This window comes from Crassostrea angulata, chromosome 4 (assembly GCF_025612915.1).
Source record: "Crassostrea angulata isolate pt1a10 chromosome 4, ASM2561291v2, whole genome shotgun sequence".
Taxonomy (NCBI): Eukaryota; Metazoa; Mollusca; class Bivalvia; order Ostreida; family Ostreidae; genus Magallana; species Magallana angulata.
Window position 1 is genome coordinate 9412896 of NC_069114.1, and position 16763 is coordinate 9429658.

At 34.3% G+C, this 16763-nt stretch overlaps 1 protein-coding gene across 2 annotated transcripts in view; it reads left to right on the plus strand.

Annotated features, from left to right (window-relative positions):
• The first annotated feature begins 58 nt into the window (after positions 1-58).
• LOC128182337 (serine/threonine-protein kinase 32B-like) overlaps positions 59-16763 on the plus strand; it is a 35691-nt gene continuing 18986 nt past the window's right edge. Inside the window, exons 1-5 of one of the 2 annotated variants that reach the window (XM_052850933.1) lie at positions 59-191; positions 4321-4638; positions 12258-12313; positions 12971-13296; positions 15778-15815. In XM_052850933.1, the coding sequence (XP_052706893.1) occupies positions 4587-4638; positions 12258-12313; positions 12971-13296; positions 15778-15815 (472 nt within the window). In that variant the 5' untranslated portion in view covers positions 59-191; positions 4321-4586. Of the gene's footprint in view, positions 192-4320; positions 4639-4767; positions 4774-12257; positions 12314-12970; positions 13297-15777; positions 15816-16763 lie in introns of those variants that run through there. The other variant, XM_052850934.1, reaches the window with a different exon arrangement.

Here is a 16763-nt window from a genome sequence, read left to right on the forward strand (position 1 = left end):
GATACAACCCAATCACTATGGAGATTGCGGTCACGTGAGGTTTCCGCGCATCAGTCAGTGTGCGACGAAGCGTGATATGGAATACACAACGATGCTGCTATGTTTTCTTTCCTGGGTAATGCGGAAGGTACCAGCATCGAAGAACATGGACTGATAGGGTGTTACTTCCGTGAATAAGACCAGTTTAAATGGTAGGAATTTATTTTTAAATGCATGATAAATGACATGATTTCTGACGTAAACACGTTGCAGTTTTACATGTAACTGAATGGTGTACAATGTGCAATGATTAGCATGTATTGATTTGTCTGATAGTGATGGTGTATTTATTGCTAAATCAATTTTATGTACCTTAGCATTGCTCATTTCCTCTAGTTACAGACTCTGTTCCGAATCTTATCTCTCGAATCTTTAAGATTCTTTAGCTCATGCAGGTACCCCCCCCCCCCCCCCCCCATATCATTTTTTGAAATTAGATTTCTATTATACATGTACTTGTAATTTTTATACAATCATACGGTTGATGTTTAACAAAGGATGTAGTTTTTTTTTCTTCAATTTTTCTTCTCAACCTCTCTATGAATAAATAAATGTAAATAAATAAATAGATAAATATTGTAAAGAAATAATTGTATTTAAATAAAAATGATTTATAAACTAGTTGAATGATATTTACAATGCCAATTTCTGTTTGTATTTATCATAATCTTGCAAGTTATTTAAACTTGACTCGCCCCCCCCCCCCCCCCAAAAAAAAAAAGAAGAAGAAAAGATTGACTGCTTGCATGTACATGTATATACTGTATAAATAGAATATAATATCTTAATTAAGACTTGATTTATTACAAATCATCCCTGTATTGATTGAACATCAAAGGTATTGAACTTGATTCTATCAACAGGAGTGGGATAATTATAAAAGAGACCATATCTGGAGTTCATCACGAGGATATCGATAGGATACCGTTTCTGGCGTCCATAATTGACTTTAATCATTTTCTGATTTATATTTACTGTCAGGAGTATAACTATATCATTTGACTGCAAAGCTTTTGAACTCTCCTTAAAAGATTATTAGCCATATATATAGATCTAAACAAAGTATATATATATGAACCAAATACAAACAAGTTTATAACCATATGGAGTTTGTGATTCAATACAAAATCATATCTTGATTTGTAAAGAAGATATTATATGTTTTTTTTTTAAAAAGGTTCAATAACTACAAATTAAACAAATATTATTCTGTAAAACTCCTGTCTTTTGGAATGTGAAAGCCTATAACTAGAGATGGGCATTGACTGAACATTTCATAAAATTTAAACAATTTAATAGTGATTTAAATGCATAAAACTATTTTTTTTATCTTGTCAGCAAATTTATGGGTAAAATACTTACCTCTGTACCTTTTTTTTTTTATCCCATTCTGATATCTTTAGATTTATCAATCAATTCCTGTTTAGGCAATTTTATTTTTTTGTTGTTGGTGATTTTCATGCCAAAATGAGAAAAAAATAGTACTCTCTTCAAGACATTTTCTCTCTCTCTCTCTCTCTTTCTCTCTCTCTCTCTGGTCTCTCTCTCTTTCTCTGGTCTCTCTCTCTCTCTCTCTCTGGTCTCTTTCTCTGGTCTCTCTCTATCTCTGGTCTCTCTCTATCTCTGGTCTCTCTCTGGTCTCTCTCTCTCTCTCTGGTCTCTCTCTCTTTCTCTGGTCTCTCTCTCTGGTCTCTCTCTTTCTCTGGTCTCTCTCTCTCTTTCTCTGGTCTCTCTCTGGTCTCTCTCTCTGGTCTCTCTCTGGTCTCTCTCTGGTCTCTCTCTCTCTCTCTCTCTCTCTCTCTCTCTCTCTCTCTCTCTCTCTCTTCCAATTTTTTTCATGAAGAATAATTGATTGGTAACTAAGATACTTGTCACCCGGATCGGGCACAATTTTTACTTAAGAGGCATCATCCAAATTAAATTAAAGAGATTGTCTAATTCTCTTTTGGGAGAAAGTCATGTTTGGTAATTGCAGTATGTTTTTTTTTGTTGGCAGTTTGAAGAATGATTTTTTACCAGGAACCTTTTATATGTGTATTGATTTTAAAAAAAGACGCACCAATTGATACTGTAAGGAAGGGGCTATATTAAATGGACTCTGAGAGTTATTTTAAGATGAATCTAGAAGTCTCTAAGAGAGTTTGTACTACAGTTATCTAGCTTTTTAACTTTTCAGATTTTGCAGAGGAACCACGTTTGTTAAGATAATGAAATTAAACCGTCTGTCTCAGTTTTGAAATTTTGGCATTTAAGAAAAAAAAATCCCAGAGCTAAATCTTTTCAAAAACCATTTATTAATACTTTCAAATTGATGGAGGTTTAATATGTCAGCAGCAGCAGTGTGCTCTTAAAAAAAGAAATCGGATGGCTTATGGAGAACAACTGACAGGCGGTTTCTGCTTTCTCTATTGCATAGAGATAATGTGTGCATTTTGCGACTCTTTTTTCAAACAGGAAGAGTTGATAGATTATGTAATTGTCTTCAGAAATATAAAATGGTTAAAAATGTGCTCCTTTTTGTGTGCTTAAAAAATTTAAGTCACAGGTTCCTATATTAGCAGATCTGGTAATGTAACTGGCTAGTAAGTTGATGAATATCTAAAAATAAAAATTTTATTCCAGAGATTTGCAACAAAGTATATTGTCTAGTCGTAATAAGGTACATTTTATCAAGAACATTACGGAAATGTGACAAATTATCAAATAATACACTGTCAACACATGGTCGAACTTTGTCATCTCAATCTCAATGGAACCAAGAAAAAAACCTGAGATATCTAAAGATTCAAAATACATGGCCATAAACAGTGACTTGCAGTTCATTTCAGCATTAAAATCAATTGATATTTGAAATATTAATGTTGCAGATAGATAAGTTCAACTGTATATTTAGTCAGGTGACCACAGCTTGCATATGCCATTTCAACCCTTTCAAAGTCCATGAATCATTAACAATTGGGTTTTTGAAAACCCATGCAGATATTTTTGCTTTTGTGACTTTGATCTAGACTTATTCCTCAGTTCTCATTTGTTTAGATATATCTATACTATAAACAATAGGAATTTCCTCTTATATACAATACATGTCTCTGCTATTTGAAATTGATTTTTGAATCCTGATACATGTAGTATTTTTTAAGATTTCTAATATGATAAAACGAAGGATTTTATTAGATTTGGGTCAGAAATGAATGATTTAAGGGAGACAATTCATGTGAGAAAAGCATTCATTAATGGCTAATATGCATTGGAAAGTTTATGAATTTTTCCATTTAACAGCTGCTATTAAGAGCTGCTGCATGCATTTTTCTGAATTTTACTTTGATTTTTCTGCAAACATAGTTTTTTGAACGATTTAAAATCTACACTATCTATATAAGAGATGCTTTCATCATTTTATTTCAAAATGTTGCGGGGTATTTACTTTAAATTTACATAAAGGGTTAGAGTGATTTGTCAGTAGTTGTCTTTAGAACAATTTTGTAAACTTTCAGAAATAATCTTTGTAATTTATCTGAAAGTTATTTCCCTTTTCAGGCAGTCATTGTACCTTAAGAACTTCTTATTTACAGAGAATATATATCATGATCATGATGATGTTCTAATATTAAGTTGCATCGGTCATCATTTGAAATATTCATGGCATTTAATGCATTTTGAGATACCATAAGATATAATGACTTAAAATTTTCAAATTTTATTTTTCAATTTTCAATGTTTATACTGATAAATATAGAAGTTTATAATGCTATGTCAAAATTTGAGAGTCAAATATCAAGTTATAAGCAAGTTACAGAGTTCATAATTCTTTGTTTTGTAAACAAAGCTCGAATATTGTCATTTTTACATTTTTTTTGTAAACAACTATAAGACTCGAGCTTTGTTTACATTACAACCAATTCTCACCTCTGTATCTCACTCGTAACTTGACTTTAACATTCAATATTTTGGTCAATCATGTAAAATGCACCAGTAAACCATTTTATACATAAAAAATAAAAATAAAATTTTTGATCTCAAATCGTGTCCAAGTCCCTTTAATATATGTACATGTATATACAGTTGAACTTCGGTATCTCAAACACTGATTTCTCGAATACAATGGATATGTAGAAGTGATTTGTAAGTCCCAAACACTTAAACTTTAAGTATTTTACCCTCGATATCTCGAATACTCAGATATCTCGAAGTTTTTAACCAGTCCCATCTAGTTTGAGATAACGAGTTTTGATGGTAGTTATATTGCACCTCACCTTTCTAGTATATTTTTTTCCATTTCAGATGAGAGCTGACATGTGTTTCTGTTTTCCACTTTTCCCATCAGAACTGTAGGAGTGTTCCGCTCAATGAAGGATTGTTTTCCACTTTTCCCATTAGAACTGTAGGAGTGTTCCGCTCAATGAAGGATTGTTTTCCACTTTTCCCATTAGAACTGTAGGAGTGTTCCGCTCAATGAAGGATTGTTTTCCACTTTTCCCATTAGAACTGTAGGAGTGTTCCGCTCAATGAAGGATTGTTTTCCGCCAGTTCTATAGGAAAGACTAGGCATGGGCAACTCTACGTCAGGACGCAAGGACTCCTTTGATGTTCACGGTGAAGGTATTTGAAAGGGGTAGTTCATATTTATTGTTTATGAAGCAGGTAGAAAGGTGTAGTTCATGTTTATTGTTCATGATGAAGGTAAAAAGGTGTGGTTACAATATGGTTCCTATGTGTAACCTTTTCATGGTGAAGGTAAAAAGGCACAGTTCATGTTTATTGTTCATGGTGCAGGTAGAAATGTGTAGTTCATGTTTAAAGTAATGGCTAAAGTAAAAAGGTTGGTTCTTGTCCAGTGTTCATCTCTTTAGCCATGGTCTGGAGTCTGCTTACTAATAACTTTCCTTTATTTGTGTCTGATCACAAAAAGAATCAGCATCATTATGAATCTTCACATGTTATGATATTAATGCATTATGTGACATCAGTTTTCACCTGTTTGAATATACACCATGCCCTGTGACTGCTTGAATCAGCCTTGAACAAAATGATTCAATCATCAAAGGTTATGCAGCAAAGTCCAACTTCTGAATACACTTTTCTTGCAGTGGTCTATACTTGTAGAACTAACAGATATTCTGGTATCAGGTAACCCATGCAGGTGGGAGAGGAGCTAGTGTATATATTGGTGGTACATGTAGTTTGTGATGATTTTCACTCACTGCTCTATTGGAGAGGAGCTAGCTATAGTGTATATATATTGGTGGTAGTTTGTGATGATGCTTCACTCACATCTCCATGGGAGAGGAGCTTGTGTATATATTGGTGTAGTTTGTAATGATGCTTCACTCACTGCTCCATGGGAGAGGGGCTAGTGTATATATTGGTGTAGTTTGTGATGATGCTTCACTCACTGCTCCATGGGAGAGGAGCTAGTGTATATATTGGTTGTTCCATGTAGTTTGTGATGATGCTTCACTCACTGCTCCATGGGAGAGGATTGGTGTAGTTTGTGATGATGCTTCACTTACTGCTCCATGGGAGAGGAGCTTGTGTATATATTGGTGTAGTTTGTAATGATACTTCACTCACTGTTCCATGGGAGGGGAGCTAATGTATATATTGGTGTAGTTTGTGATGATGCTTCACTCACTGCTCCATTGTAGAGGAGCTAATGTACATATTGGTTGTTCCATGTAGTTTGTGATGATGCTTCACTCACTGCTCCATGGCAGAGAATCTAGTGTATATATTGGTGATAGTTTGTGGTGATGCTTCACTCACTGCTCCATGGGAGAGGAGCTAGTGTATATATTGGTGGTAGTTTGTAATGATGCTTCACTCACTGCTCCATGGAAGAGGAGCTAGTGTATATATTGGTGATAGTTTGTGGTGATGCTTCACTCACTGCTCCATGGGAGAGGAGCTAGTGTATATATTGGTGGTAGTTTGTAATGATGCTTCACTCACTGCTCCATGGGAGGGGAGCTAGTGTATATGTATTGGTGTAGTTTGTGATGATGCTTCACTCACTGCTCCATGGGAGAGGAGCTAGTGTATATATTGGTGGTAGTTTGTGATGATACTTCACTCACTGCTCCATGGGAGAGGAGCTAGTGTATATATTGGTGTGTCTAGTTTGTGATGATGCTTCACTCACTGCTTCACAGTCTTAAAGCTGACATGAATTCATAAATACGCATTATTTCCCTTTTATCTCCGACAACCGCCATATTAGTTGTTGATTTCTATTGTTCTGCTCATCGCTACACACCCCCTATATAAGCTGAGAGCACTATTCATGCTTCACCGCATTCAGGTATTTCATGCACCCGAACACGTTGCCTTGGACGAAAAGACGTGTAGAAACGCGTTTTGAAGAAAAATAAAATGACAACCACTGCACTGGCAAGATATATCCAATACACGATGAAACAAGACAGACTGAAATCCAGACGCAGATACTTATAAAATTCCTCGATAATTGTGGACCGTTTTCCTGTGTATGTTATAACATCGCACATGCGCAAACAACACACTGTGGCAGATCGAGCAATGTCAATGATCGCATGGATTTTAGAAACGGTGGAACGGATTGAAACGATGTTACATTGTCATTTTCTTGGATTTACTATCATTTATCTACTGTGTTCGATGTAGTGCCACCGGGGGTTTCAAAAAGACGCAGACGTTATTCACTCTGTATGAACGGCACACGTGTTCGATGTGAATGCGTAGTGAGGCAGCACTGTATGTGCAACATAATATAGATATCTGGAAAATCCTTTCACAGAATAAACATATTTTGTATTTCACTGATTATTGTTTTCATACATGTTAACTCTACCGATTTACGCGGAAGTCTACCGCTTTTTAGCTCCGTCTCCCGCCTACCGCTTTTATTTTAAAATCTACCACTTTTCTTTAAAATACGTTCCTTGTTTTGATAGATAGCCATTTTGGAAGCCATTGTGGTCAAAAATTCTCGTCGGGTTTGAAATTAGCGCGTGACTTTGAATCGGAGGCACACAAAGGCTTTATTTAGACGCTTGGATGACAAGTTTTCAAGCATGTGTTTTACATTGAACGATGGAAGAAGCCACTTCCCGTGATTACATTAGTTACAAGACATGTCGATATTATCCTCGCAATGGAAAAAGAAGCTTTGCAATTCCACACGTGGCTTTAACGAGGATTGAATATATCTTTTAACTTGGCCATAACAGTAAACTTGACTTGCAATTTATTGAATGCTGCATTTGTAATAAATAAGCATGTAAACATCGTTTTGATATTGAAAAAGAACATATGAATTCCTACTAGTTCTTACTTCTCTTATAGTTATATAATCAATTTTGGCAACTTTACCTATTTTTCTGAACAAAGGTAATTGTTAAGGGCTCTGCACTCAAACATTTTTCCTTAAAAATAGCTTACCGGTAATCATTATAATCATGGTAAATGCATACGAACATTTTTATTGCTAGTGTTAATATTACCAAGTTTCAAAAGTCTTTTATATTTTAGTTGATATTGTTAATTACTAATCAGAAACCTTTACTACATATGTAGTACATACAAATATGTGCTTTGAAATATACGCGAAAAAGGCCGCGCACGATGCTACCCGCTTTTCGGTTTAAAATCTACCTATTTTTCATCACTGTAGGTTAACATGTATGTTGTTTTCTTTATTCTTTACTACAAACATTTTACTACAATGTGTAGTTCATGCATTTAGAAGTCCGTGCAACCTGAATGCCTCGATCGGAAAGCAACCGACCGTAACTTTCTCAACCGATATATATACCCCAGTGGTAGCAGAGGAGCGATCGAAACTAATATGGCGACCAAATGCTTTTATGAGTTCATGTCAGCTTTAAGCCTCATTCCTAACTGGTCATTTGCTTCAGTCTAAAGGTGGCCTTAGAGCAAATTTTAATCAAAATTTTTTGCGACACGCAAATGCATCTAACGATTTTGAAAGGACGTACACATCCCGCATGTGCACACGTTGCCTGTTGCACATGCTAAGCTATCACCATGGTTTCCATGCAAGCTATGAAAACATACGCTGCAATTGTGCTTCACTCAAGGAACCTGTAAAATAACTACGATTTGACTTGCATGAATCATGTAAGGAGATTTAACTTGTCCCTTTTGTTCTACGTATGTTGACTGCAACTTGCTTGTGCTCACCATCAACATATGAATTAAATGCACAGTAGATGTCATACATAGGTCATGAGTACATCAGCTGTTTGTGGCGCATGTCGATTGCACATAAACAAGATATGTATATAAAAAGTGAAAATGAAAAGAATTCACAAAAGGGGAAAAAAAAAGTGACAGTTAACAAATGAATCAGAACTTTTTGATATATAAAATTGGTCAGGAAAAATTATCATTTGCTAAATAGTTCACTGTAATTAGATATTTTACAGACACTCTCCAGGTTCTTTATGGTATCAGATACGAAAGATTACATTCTTCATTTGCTAGTTTTTGCACCAAAGCAGCAATTACAGAACATTAGTCTTCTAGTTCTTTTGCCGTTTCAATATTTACCGGCTTATGGCATTTTATTGCAGTACATGTATATAGAAAGCAAATACAGTAGTATTCCTTTATATTTAATACGAAAACAAATAATTGTCCTTATAGCTGTTGTGAGGCAAAGAAAGACATCGGTATGATTTACTTGCAAGTAACCTACGACTAGCATGTTATTACTGCCACTCCCAAGGCAAACGTACGTCTGGTGCACAATAATAGTTAGATGGAAGCATGGTTTCTACTGGCATTGTACGTTGCAAGTTGCAACCTATCTCAAAATTGTATCCCAGGACTGGCACGTCAAACGTCCATTTGTCTTACGTTGTGCTTTCAATCCTTCAGTAATGCTACGATCAGGTACAGGAGCCATGACTGGCAAAACTCGTAGCACATGCACAATCACCAAACACATACGGCCAGTTGTGACTGAGGCTTAAGTCATTGCTTTAAAGTTGAATATCTGTAGGTGTGTATCATGAGTTTGATTTCTGAGTGCACATGCACCAAGGTTATGGTCTATATATCATTAGTAAGGTTATTGATAAAAGGAGTGGATTGTTGATCCATTACATTGTGTCCATTGTAATTACAAATAGTCCATGTGTGGGTGAAACATTAGTATATATATGTACCAGTATGTATGCTGTTAATTGAGTTTTTGTTGTTGCTTTTTTTGTGTGTGTACATGGAGACCGAAATTCTTTTATCTGCAAAAATATGCGAAAAAAGTAATTTTCACAGAATCAAGCGGAAAAAAGGAAGCAAAACTGTAACACAGTTATGGGTTAAATATTTCATCAGTATTGTTTTAGATACTTACAAGATTGATGATGATGATGATATCTTAAATAACGTTTCTAGTAATACTTTGAATTTAAGGATTATGAAGAAATTTTTTATCTTAATGAAGGAAATTTCATCTTTTTAAAAATGATTATGACAAAAGAATCCCCCCACATGAAGACATTTTTTATCTATTAATGAAGGAAATTTCTTCTATTTTGCAATGATCATGATAAAAGAAACCCCCACATAAAGTTTCTGTAATTATAATAGCAGAGGTTGTATTTGAAGCATTGATTTAAGCAGTGAAGGAGACAAATTTCTGTCTGGGGATTGGAAGCTAGATCCAATTAGCCTGGGAGACATAAATCAATGTACGTAGACTTTAAACAAACTCGATGTGCCAGTATATTTAAAAACTTTTAATCTATTGTGTCAATGTAGGCAACTGCGTCTAATGAAACTTGCTGCCCTGTGCAGCTTGGATCTTTGAATCAATTACAAGGGTGTGAATGTTCTATTGATTTATCATTGATTTATCATTGCATTGATGTATCTTTATGAGCAAAGAAAGGAAGCATTACAATCTTTCTAAATTGTCTTTTGACATATTCCAGTTATTAAAGGAGGTTGATATTTCATGAAATAGTTTTATAATAATAATGTTATAGTAGAATATTTTAAACCTGATAATTTTGGGATGGGAGCTTGGAACTGAAGGACTTCCAAAAAGACAATACTGTATATCTGGTAATTTTTGCTATCATGATATTTTCTCCCTTTTCTCAATCTCTTTCAATTCGCAAAATATTGAATACGCAGAAATTATATCTTGTATTATCTTCTATAAAAAACGTTTAAAGTCGCAAAATTAAAATTGCTACATATTTTCCCCATTTTCGCAAATTTTGTGACATGCGGAAAAAAAACGAAGATATTGTAAATTATTAATTTTCATAGTTAATGCCCTATCTGCCTTTACATTATGTCATTTATCTTGCTGTTTAAAAGTGATACTTAAAATATTAACCCCCCTCCCCCCCCCCCCCCCCCCCAAAAAAAAAAAGGCAAAATGTCTTTAGTCTTCTTTATCTTTGATTTATAGTTTGCTGAGGAAACAGAAACAGACAATTTATTTATTTTCAACTTACTACGCATTTTATACATATCATGTCCGTTAAGGTTCGATAGGAAATCTTCATTTTAGGCACCAAAAACCCAGTTTGTTTTCTAAAGAGACCTGCTACTTCATCAACAGGTGAAGGAACAGCTAAATTAGTTTCTAGGAATAATCAAATCTCCATTATAAATTGATTCTATATCTCATATTTTTCGACTTCAGTTTTTAATTACCAGATTAGATGGTTTGTGTAATGGGAGAATGGAGGGGGGAAAAGAAGAATTAACGGGAAGATGATTCCAACCTGCTTAAACAAAGTCCCTCATAATTAGTAAAACATTATAAGAGATCTGGTAAAAGCTAGCCCCTCTCTTCATTATAGTAAAAGAGGGTGATGAATCAGGATTTAATGGTACGGAAAACTTCCAGTGACTTTCCATTATGGAGGATTCCCATCAATATTATAAATCTCATTATTATTGTATCCGTAAACAAGAAGATTTGTTTGGGTAGCTTTGTTTGGCAAATCCATACAAGGCATTTGTAAACATGAAAATTAGAGAGTAACGTCTGTAGGCAAACTTAGGTTTTACTTTACAGAGAATCATGTGACTCAGAAAGATTTATAGTTCAACCAGAAACCAGCTGGTGGTTTGGTTTTTTTTTTTACAATTTACACTTTTTTTCACAGTTGTGGTACAGATTTGGAACTAGTCACCTTAATCAACTTTATATAATAAGAGGTTGACCATGACCTGTAATCAAGTCCCCTGTAAACTTTAGGTCAGGGATCATCAAGGTTAAAGCTTTGTTGCTAGGAGTGATCATGGAGCAGTTGTAATTTGTTTTTTTTATTTAAAAAACAAAAAAGAAAGAAATCTTTATACTCCAGTACTAGGGACTGTTAAAAGGTTACAGTTCACTAATGTCAATCTTAAGTTCACTGTGACAAGTTTGATTTGAAATGTTAAAAGGTTAAAGTTCACTAAGGTCAATCTTAAGTTCACTGTGACAAGTTTGATTTGAAATGTTAAAAGGTTAAAGTTCACTAAGGTCAATCTTAAGTTCACTGTGACAAGTTTGATTTGAAATGTTAAAAGGTTAAAGTTCACTAAGGTCAATCTTAAGTTCACTGTGACAAGTTTGATTTGAAATGATTGTCTTTACGTCTAAATTGCTATGATTTCTTTTTAAAAAATCATATGTGGCAGAGGAATTTGTAAAAAAATATATAAACTGAATGAGAAATGAGATATTTTGAGATATGAAATTTATCTGCAATGAATTTAATGTGATTGTTTACTTTAAAAACCAAGGAAAAATTCATATGAATGCTTTTAAGTGAGGCACAGTTGGCTGTCACACCCGTGTAGATGAGAATGGAATGTTGATTAATTAACAGTTATATTGAGTTCCAAGTGTGTGAGTGTACCTACCTGCAATATTATAATAGCCCTCTCCGATCTTTTATCTAAAATAAAAGCAAAAAAACAAAAAACAAACGAAACAAACAAATTGGGATAGGGTTACATTTCTGCAGCTAGTGTTTCATACCTGATTATTGAAATGGCTGAGCTTGTCAATACAGGCAGAGCAGAGTTCAACTTTACTGACAAACCTGATTGATTTGTGTTATTGGTATTAGAAGAAGAACAATACCAGATCATTATTGTAGACTAGAGTATTTTATCTCACCATAATGAACAAATATTGCCATTTTAATTTTGATAATGTAATCAAAAGCACCCACTATAATGTCTGTTACTTTTTTTCTTTTCAGTGAATTTTGACCACTTCCAAATTCTGAGGGCCATAGGCAAGGGAAGCTTTGGAAAGGTAGCTAATTTAAATTGTATATGTCACAAAGCTAACCCCATTGATACAAAATTGTTAAACAAAAGAAAGCACATCAAATGTCAGAATAAATCAACGACCAAAAGTTGATAAGATATTACATGTACAACGTCAGCTAGGAAAATTCACGCAATGACATAGTATGAAATACTGTTCTCTTAAAATAATGCACCTGTACATAATGTATAAAAAGATGCTGTTAAATAGATTAAACATTTATTTACATATATTTTCTGAGTGTTATCAGGTAACCATGGTAACTAAGCATCTTTTAATCCATTAATAAAGTTCTCCATTTATCTCCCTTTTTGTAATCTGGAAATATTTGCTCGAGATTTTTAAAAGAGTCTAGTTCATAGCTGAATGACTATAGATTCCTTATTAAACATGAGGAATTAATATCCGCATAAAATCCTGAGAAACAAATGTCATGAATTTTGAAACTTTGCTTTCTGACATATATGCAAACTACATGAAACTGTGATAAAAATTCGGCATTCGCAATTTTATGTTCTTGTGATTTGAAGGAAAACGGCTGAATCGAGAATTAAGTACCCGGTACTCAAGTAAAATAAGGAATCTACAGTATACTGTAGATGAATTTCAGTGTAGTTAAGTTGTTTCAACACTTTTTCTCAGGTCTGTATAGTCCAGAAAAAGGACAACAAGAAAATGTACGCCATGAAATACATGAACAAGGCCATGTGTGTCAGGAAAGATGCGGTCCGGAACGTGTTCCGAGAGGTGGAGATCCTATCGTCCCTGGACCATCCCTTCCTGGTCAACCTCTGGTACACCTTCCAGGATGAGGAGGACATGTTCATGGTTGTTGACCTACTTTTGGGGGGAGACCTACGGTTCCACATTCAGCAGGAGGTCAGGTTTGAAGAGAGCCACATCCAGCTGTACGTCTGTGAGATAGCACTAGCACTGGATTATCTCAGGAAGAAGTACATCATTCACAGGTACTGATAAAATACCTAATAGGGGAAAGGGAGAGGGTAAGGCATTCAACTATATGTCTGTTAGATAGCCTTCCCACTGGATTATCTCAGGAAGAAGTATATCATTCACAGGTACTGGAAAATACAATGCTAGGAGAAAAAATACAATGGGGAAAATCTAGGGAGAAAATGGGGGAAAACGTCCAAATTTAATTCGTGAGAAAGCAGAAGTGCTGGACTATCTCAGAAAAAGTATTTCTCCATAATCATTGGTGTGAGATCGGTTTTCCCAGTGTAAGACAGCAGTGAGATTTTTCTGTCTTTCACTGTGTATTACTCATACGCTGCTGTAAAATGAAAAACAAACATCGTTTGTTGCAAGAAAATGATAAATGATGGAATTAGCTAATCTATAAGTCATTATTTTGCTTAGTTTTCAATCATATTTTCATTGAAAATATTTTCGTATGCTCTCTTCTTCACTTGCACTATTTGTAGCATGTGGCGGGATAAACTGAAATAAGTAAACACTTTTAAACGCCAAAAGAGAAAGTTGTCAAACATCATTTTTCATGTAAATTAATGCGAGAAAATTAATCATTCATTACATACTCATGGGGGATAGTGAAATTCCACCTTGGGCCCAAGATTTACGGTCTAGACCGTGAATGAATGATTCTATTAATCTTAAACAGGTAAGAAGAACATGTATGGTACACAGGTATTGGTAAATTAATTATTGAAGACAAATACAATTGTAGGGGAAAGTTTGCGAGGAGGATGAAAGAAAATTGTTTCTTGCATATCATTATGAATATTATTCAATCTTAAGACAAAAATGAAGATTTAATATATTTTAAGAAAAAAAGAGTTATGGTCATTCATCAAGGTTAAAGGTCATAGTGTATTGCATAGTAAAATTAATTAAACTAATTTGAATATTTTGCCTTTCACTGACACCCAGCTGCCCTGGCCTTCTTCCACACTTGTACTGAATGGGAATCTTAATTTTCATTTGAAATCAACTGGCCATGCATTTTTTCCAAAAATTTTTTCTTTCAATAACATTAATTGAGGCTCACAGCGACATATCAAATACGAGAGCATGAAGGCTCTGATTTTAATTAGATTGCTGTATTCAGAGAATTTTTAAAAATTGGATATCAATAACTTTAGTCAGTTTATAAAGAGGAAGTATCAAGAGAGCTGGATTGTGAAGCCCTGCTAATCATTTAGACTTGTCCTCTGTTGTAGCCACCTACACCTAACATAGGTCAATACTTGATTGGTGAATGTATGCACAAACATCTGCTCTAATGACACAATGTATGCATTCATTGAGAAACCACCACATCGAGCCCCTGATTGTATTACTGTTATATTTATAAGATTGATTACCGTTAATCAACTGAGTGAATATAGTTCATGTACTAAGTCAGTGACCTTTGTCCCATTGACTTCTGTAATGTAATTTGCGACCTTGACATAGAGATGTTGTTACGATATTTACTGTTAATGTAATGGCCTGTATAAACTATGAGGAGCCACATTTTGGTCAAAAGAAATTCCTGCTGAAAGATTTTTTTATCATCACCATTTCAAAGCCTTTAGGAAATGTAGAATTATTTGATTTATCTAATTAAGATACGTAACGAAATTCAAGACCATTCAGGAACCATTCAGCTGAACTTAGAATTATATTAAACAATCAAGATATTGAAAGCGTAAAAGTGCTCTATCGCGATAAATGAGAAAATATTGAACCTGTCATTCCAAGGAATTTCAGTGAAGGATTCCAGCTTCCCATTGTTCTAAATTGCATTTTTTTCCTTACTCCTGTTTGTCTTTGTGGGTGTTTTAATATGGAGAACGATTTCGCAAAAGTACACCCAGAAATAGATCACACTTGGGCATAAAACAATTTATAACACTGTTCAGCATCCATTTTAATTTAATATATTGTTGTGAGATAATTTAAGGTTGAAAATCCCCGTCAACACTCATAAAAGTCTATCTATAACATTTGTTCAAATGAATTAAGGTACAAGGAAACATTTTTAACATGCAGCATCTCAAACTTTAAACCTGCATATTTGTACTTAAATCTCTGCTTTGATAATGATACATTATTATTATTCAAAGTAAACCTGATTGTTACTGCAGTGCACACATTTATTAATGAAATCATGTAGTGCTGAGAACGGGTGACAGAAAGATCAATAAATAATTCATCTCAGTAAGAGTTATCTCCTTCCTCAAAAAGAAGTTGTCCTTAAAGTCACTAGAACTGTATATAGTCCCAAAATGGTTCTTAATGTCATGTATTTTGAATTTTGAAGTTTCCATTTTTGTGATGATAGCAGTAAAATTATGAGATTGTTGATATGATTGTTTGCAATCAGAAATTTCATTCGGTTGAATTTTAGAAAAGATAGTTTTTCTTTAGCTCCAAGGTATGTTTAAGTTACCAGTATTTAATGATTTTTTTCTTCTGTTTTACAGGGATATAAAACCTGACAACATCTTACTGGATGAGGAAGGTAAGACAATCATTATGGAAAAAGCACAGATGTAAAAAAAAAGATTAAGAATAAACAAGTTATTAAAAAACATTAATATTTATTTTCCACACCAAGTCTCTTTTTTCCCATATTGCATACATAGTACATGTACCCCACCACCGCCACCACCACCCACCATTGTAGTTGTAGATTGGCTTTTCAGTCACTGAGATTTTAAAATCTCTAAGAAGAAAGTGCCAAAAAACTTGCCACAAAATGTAAAAGTATATTTAGAACCATTTTAACAAGAGCTTGGACTTTGGGTAGTTGTGTCAAACGCCATTGTAATGTAGGCCTGTCTATTTCATTGTAGGCCACTCAGCCGTGACTCTTTGAAATCAACAACAATTGTTTGGCTTTTGAGCTAAGAGTATGCGATCTGTGCATCTTTCGCTAGAAACCAGTGTCATTTTTAACTTGTTTTGATGCAAGAAATAGATAGTTTCGTCCCACCGAAAGTCCAAGGTCTTATCAAAATGGTTCTATTTATTTGGAAAAACTCTATTAATCCAATTCTTTCATTTGAGCTGTAAAAAGGGGACTCCGAGACAGATATTCCATCATCTAAGGGCAACCATTTATTACATCAAGTTTCTTTCATATGTTTTATTATCTGTTTATCATAGAAGCAGATGTCCATTTGGTGGAACATGTTGATTTCATTAGTTCACATTTTGATTTTTAGATGTGAAGTTAAGAGAAGCATTAGATCGTTTTTTTTTTTATATTGCTAAGAGAACTGCGTTTCCGGAAGGTCCAAGGGACTGATGCTTAATGTATTTTATACAGCTTCTGTCTAAAGTAGATAACATCCCCAGGAGAACTGTGCAGTAGTGTAGAGTCTGGGTATTACATAATCCCTGATTCCCCTTAAGCCATTACTTGTTTTATAACTTCATCCATCAAAGACCTCGCTAAGCTCAACTG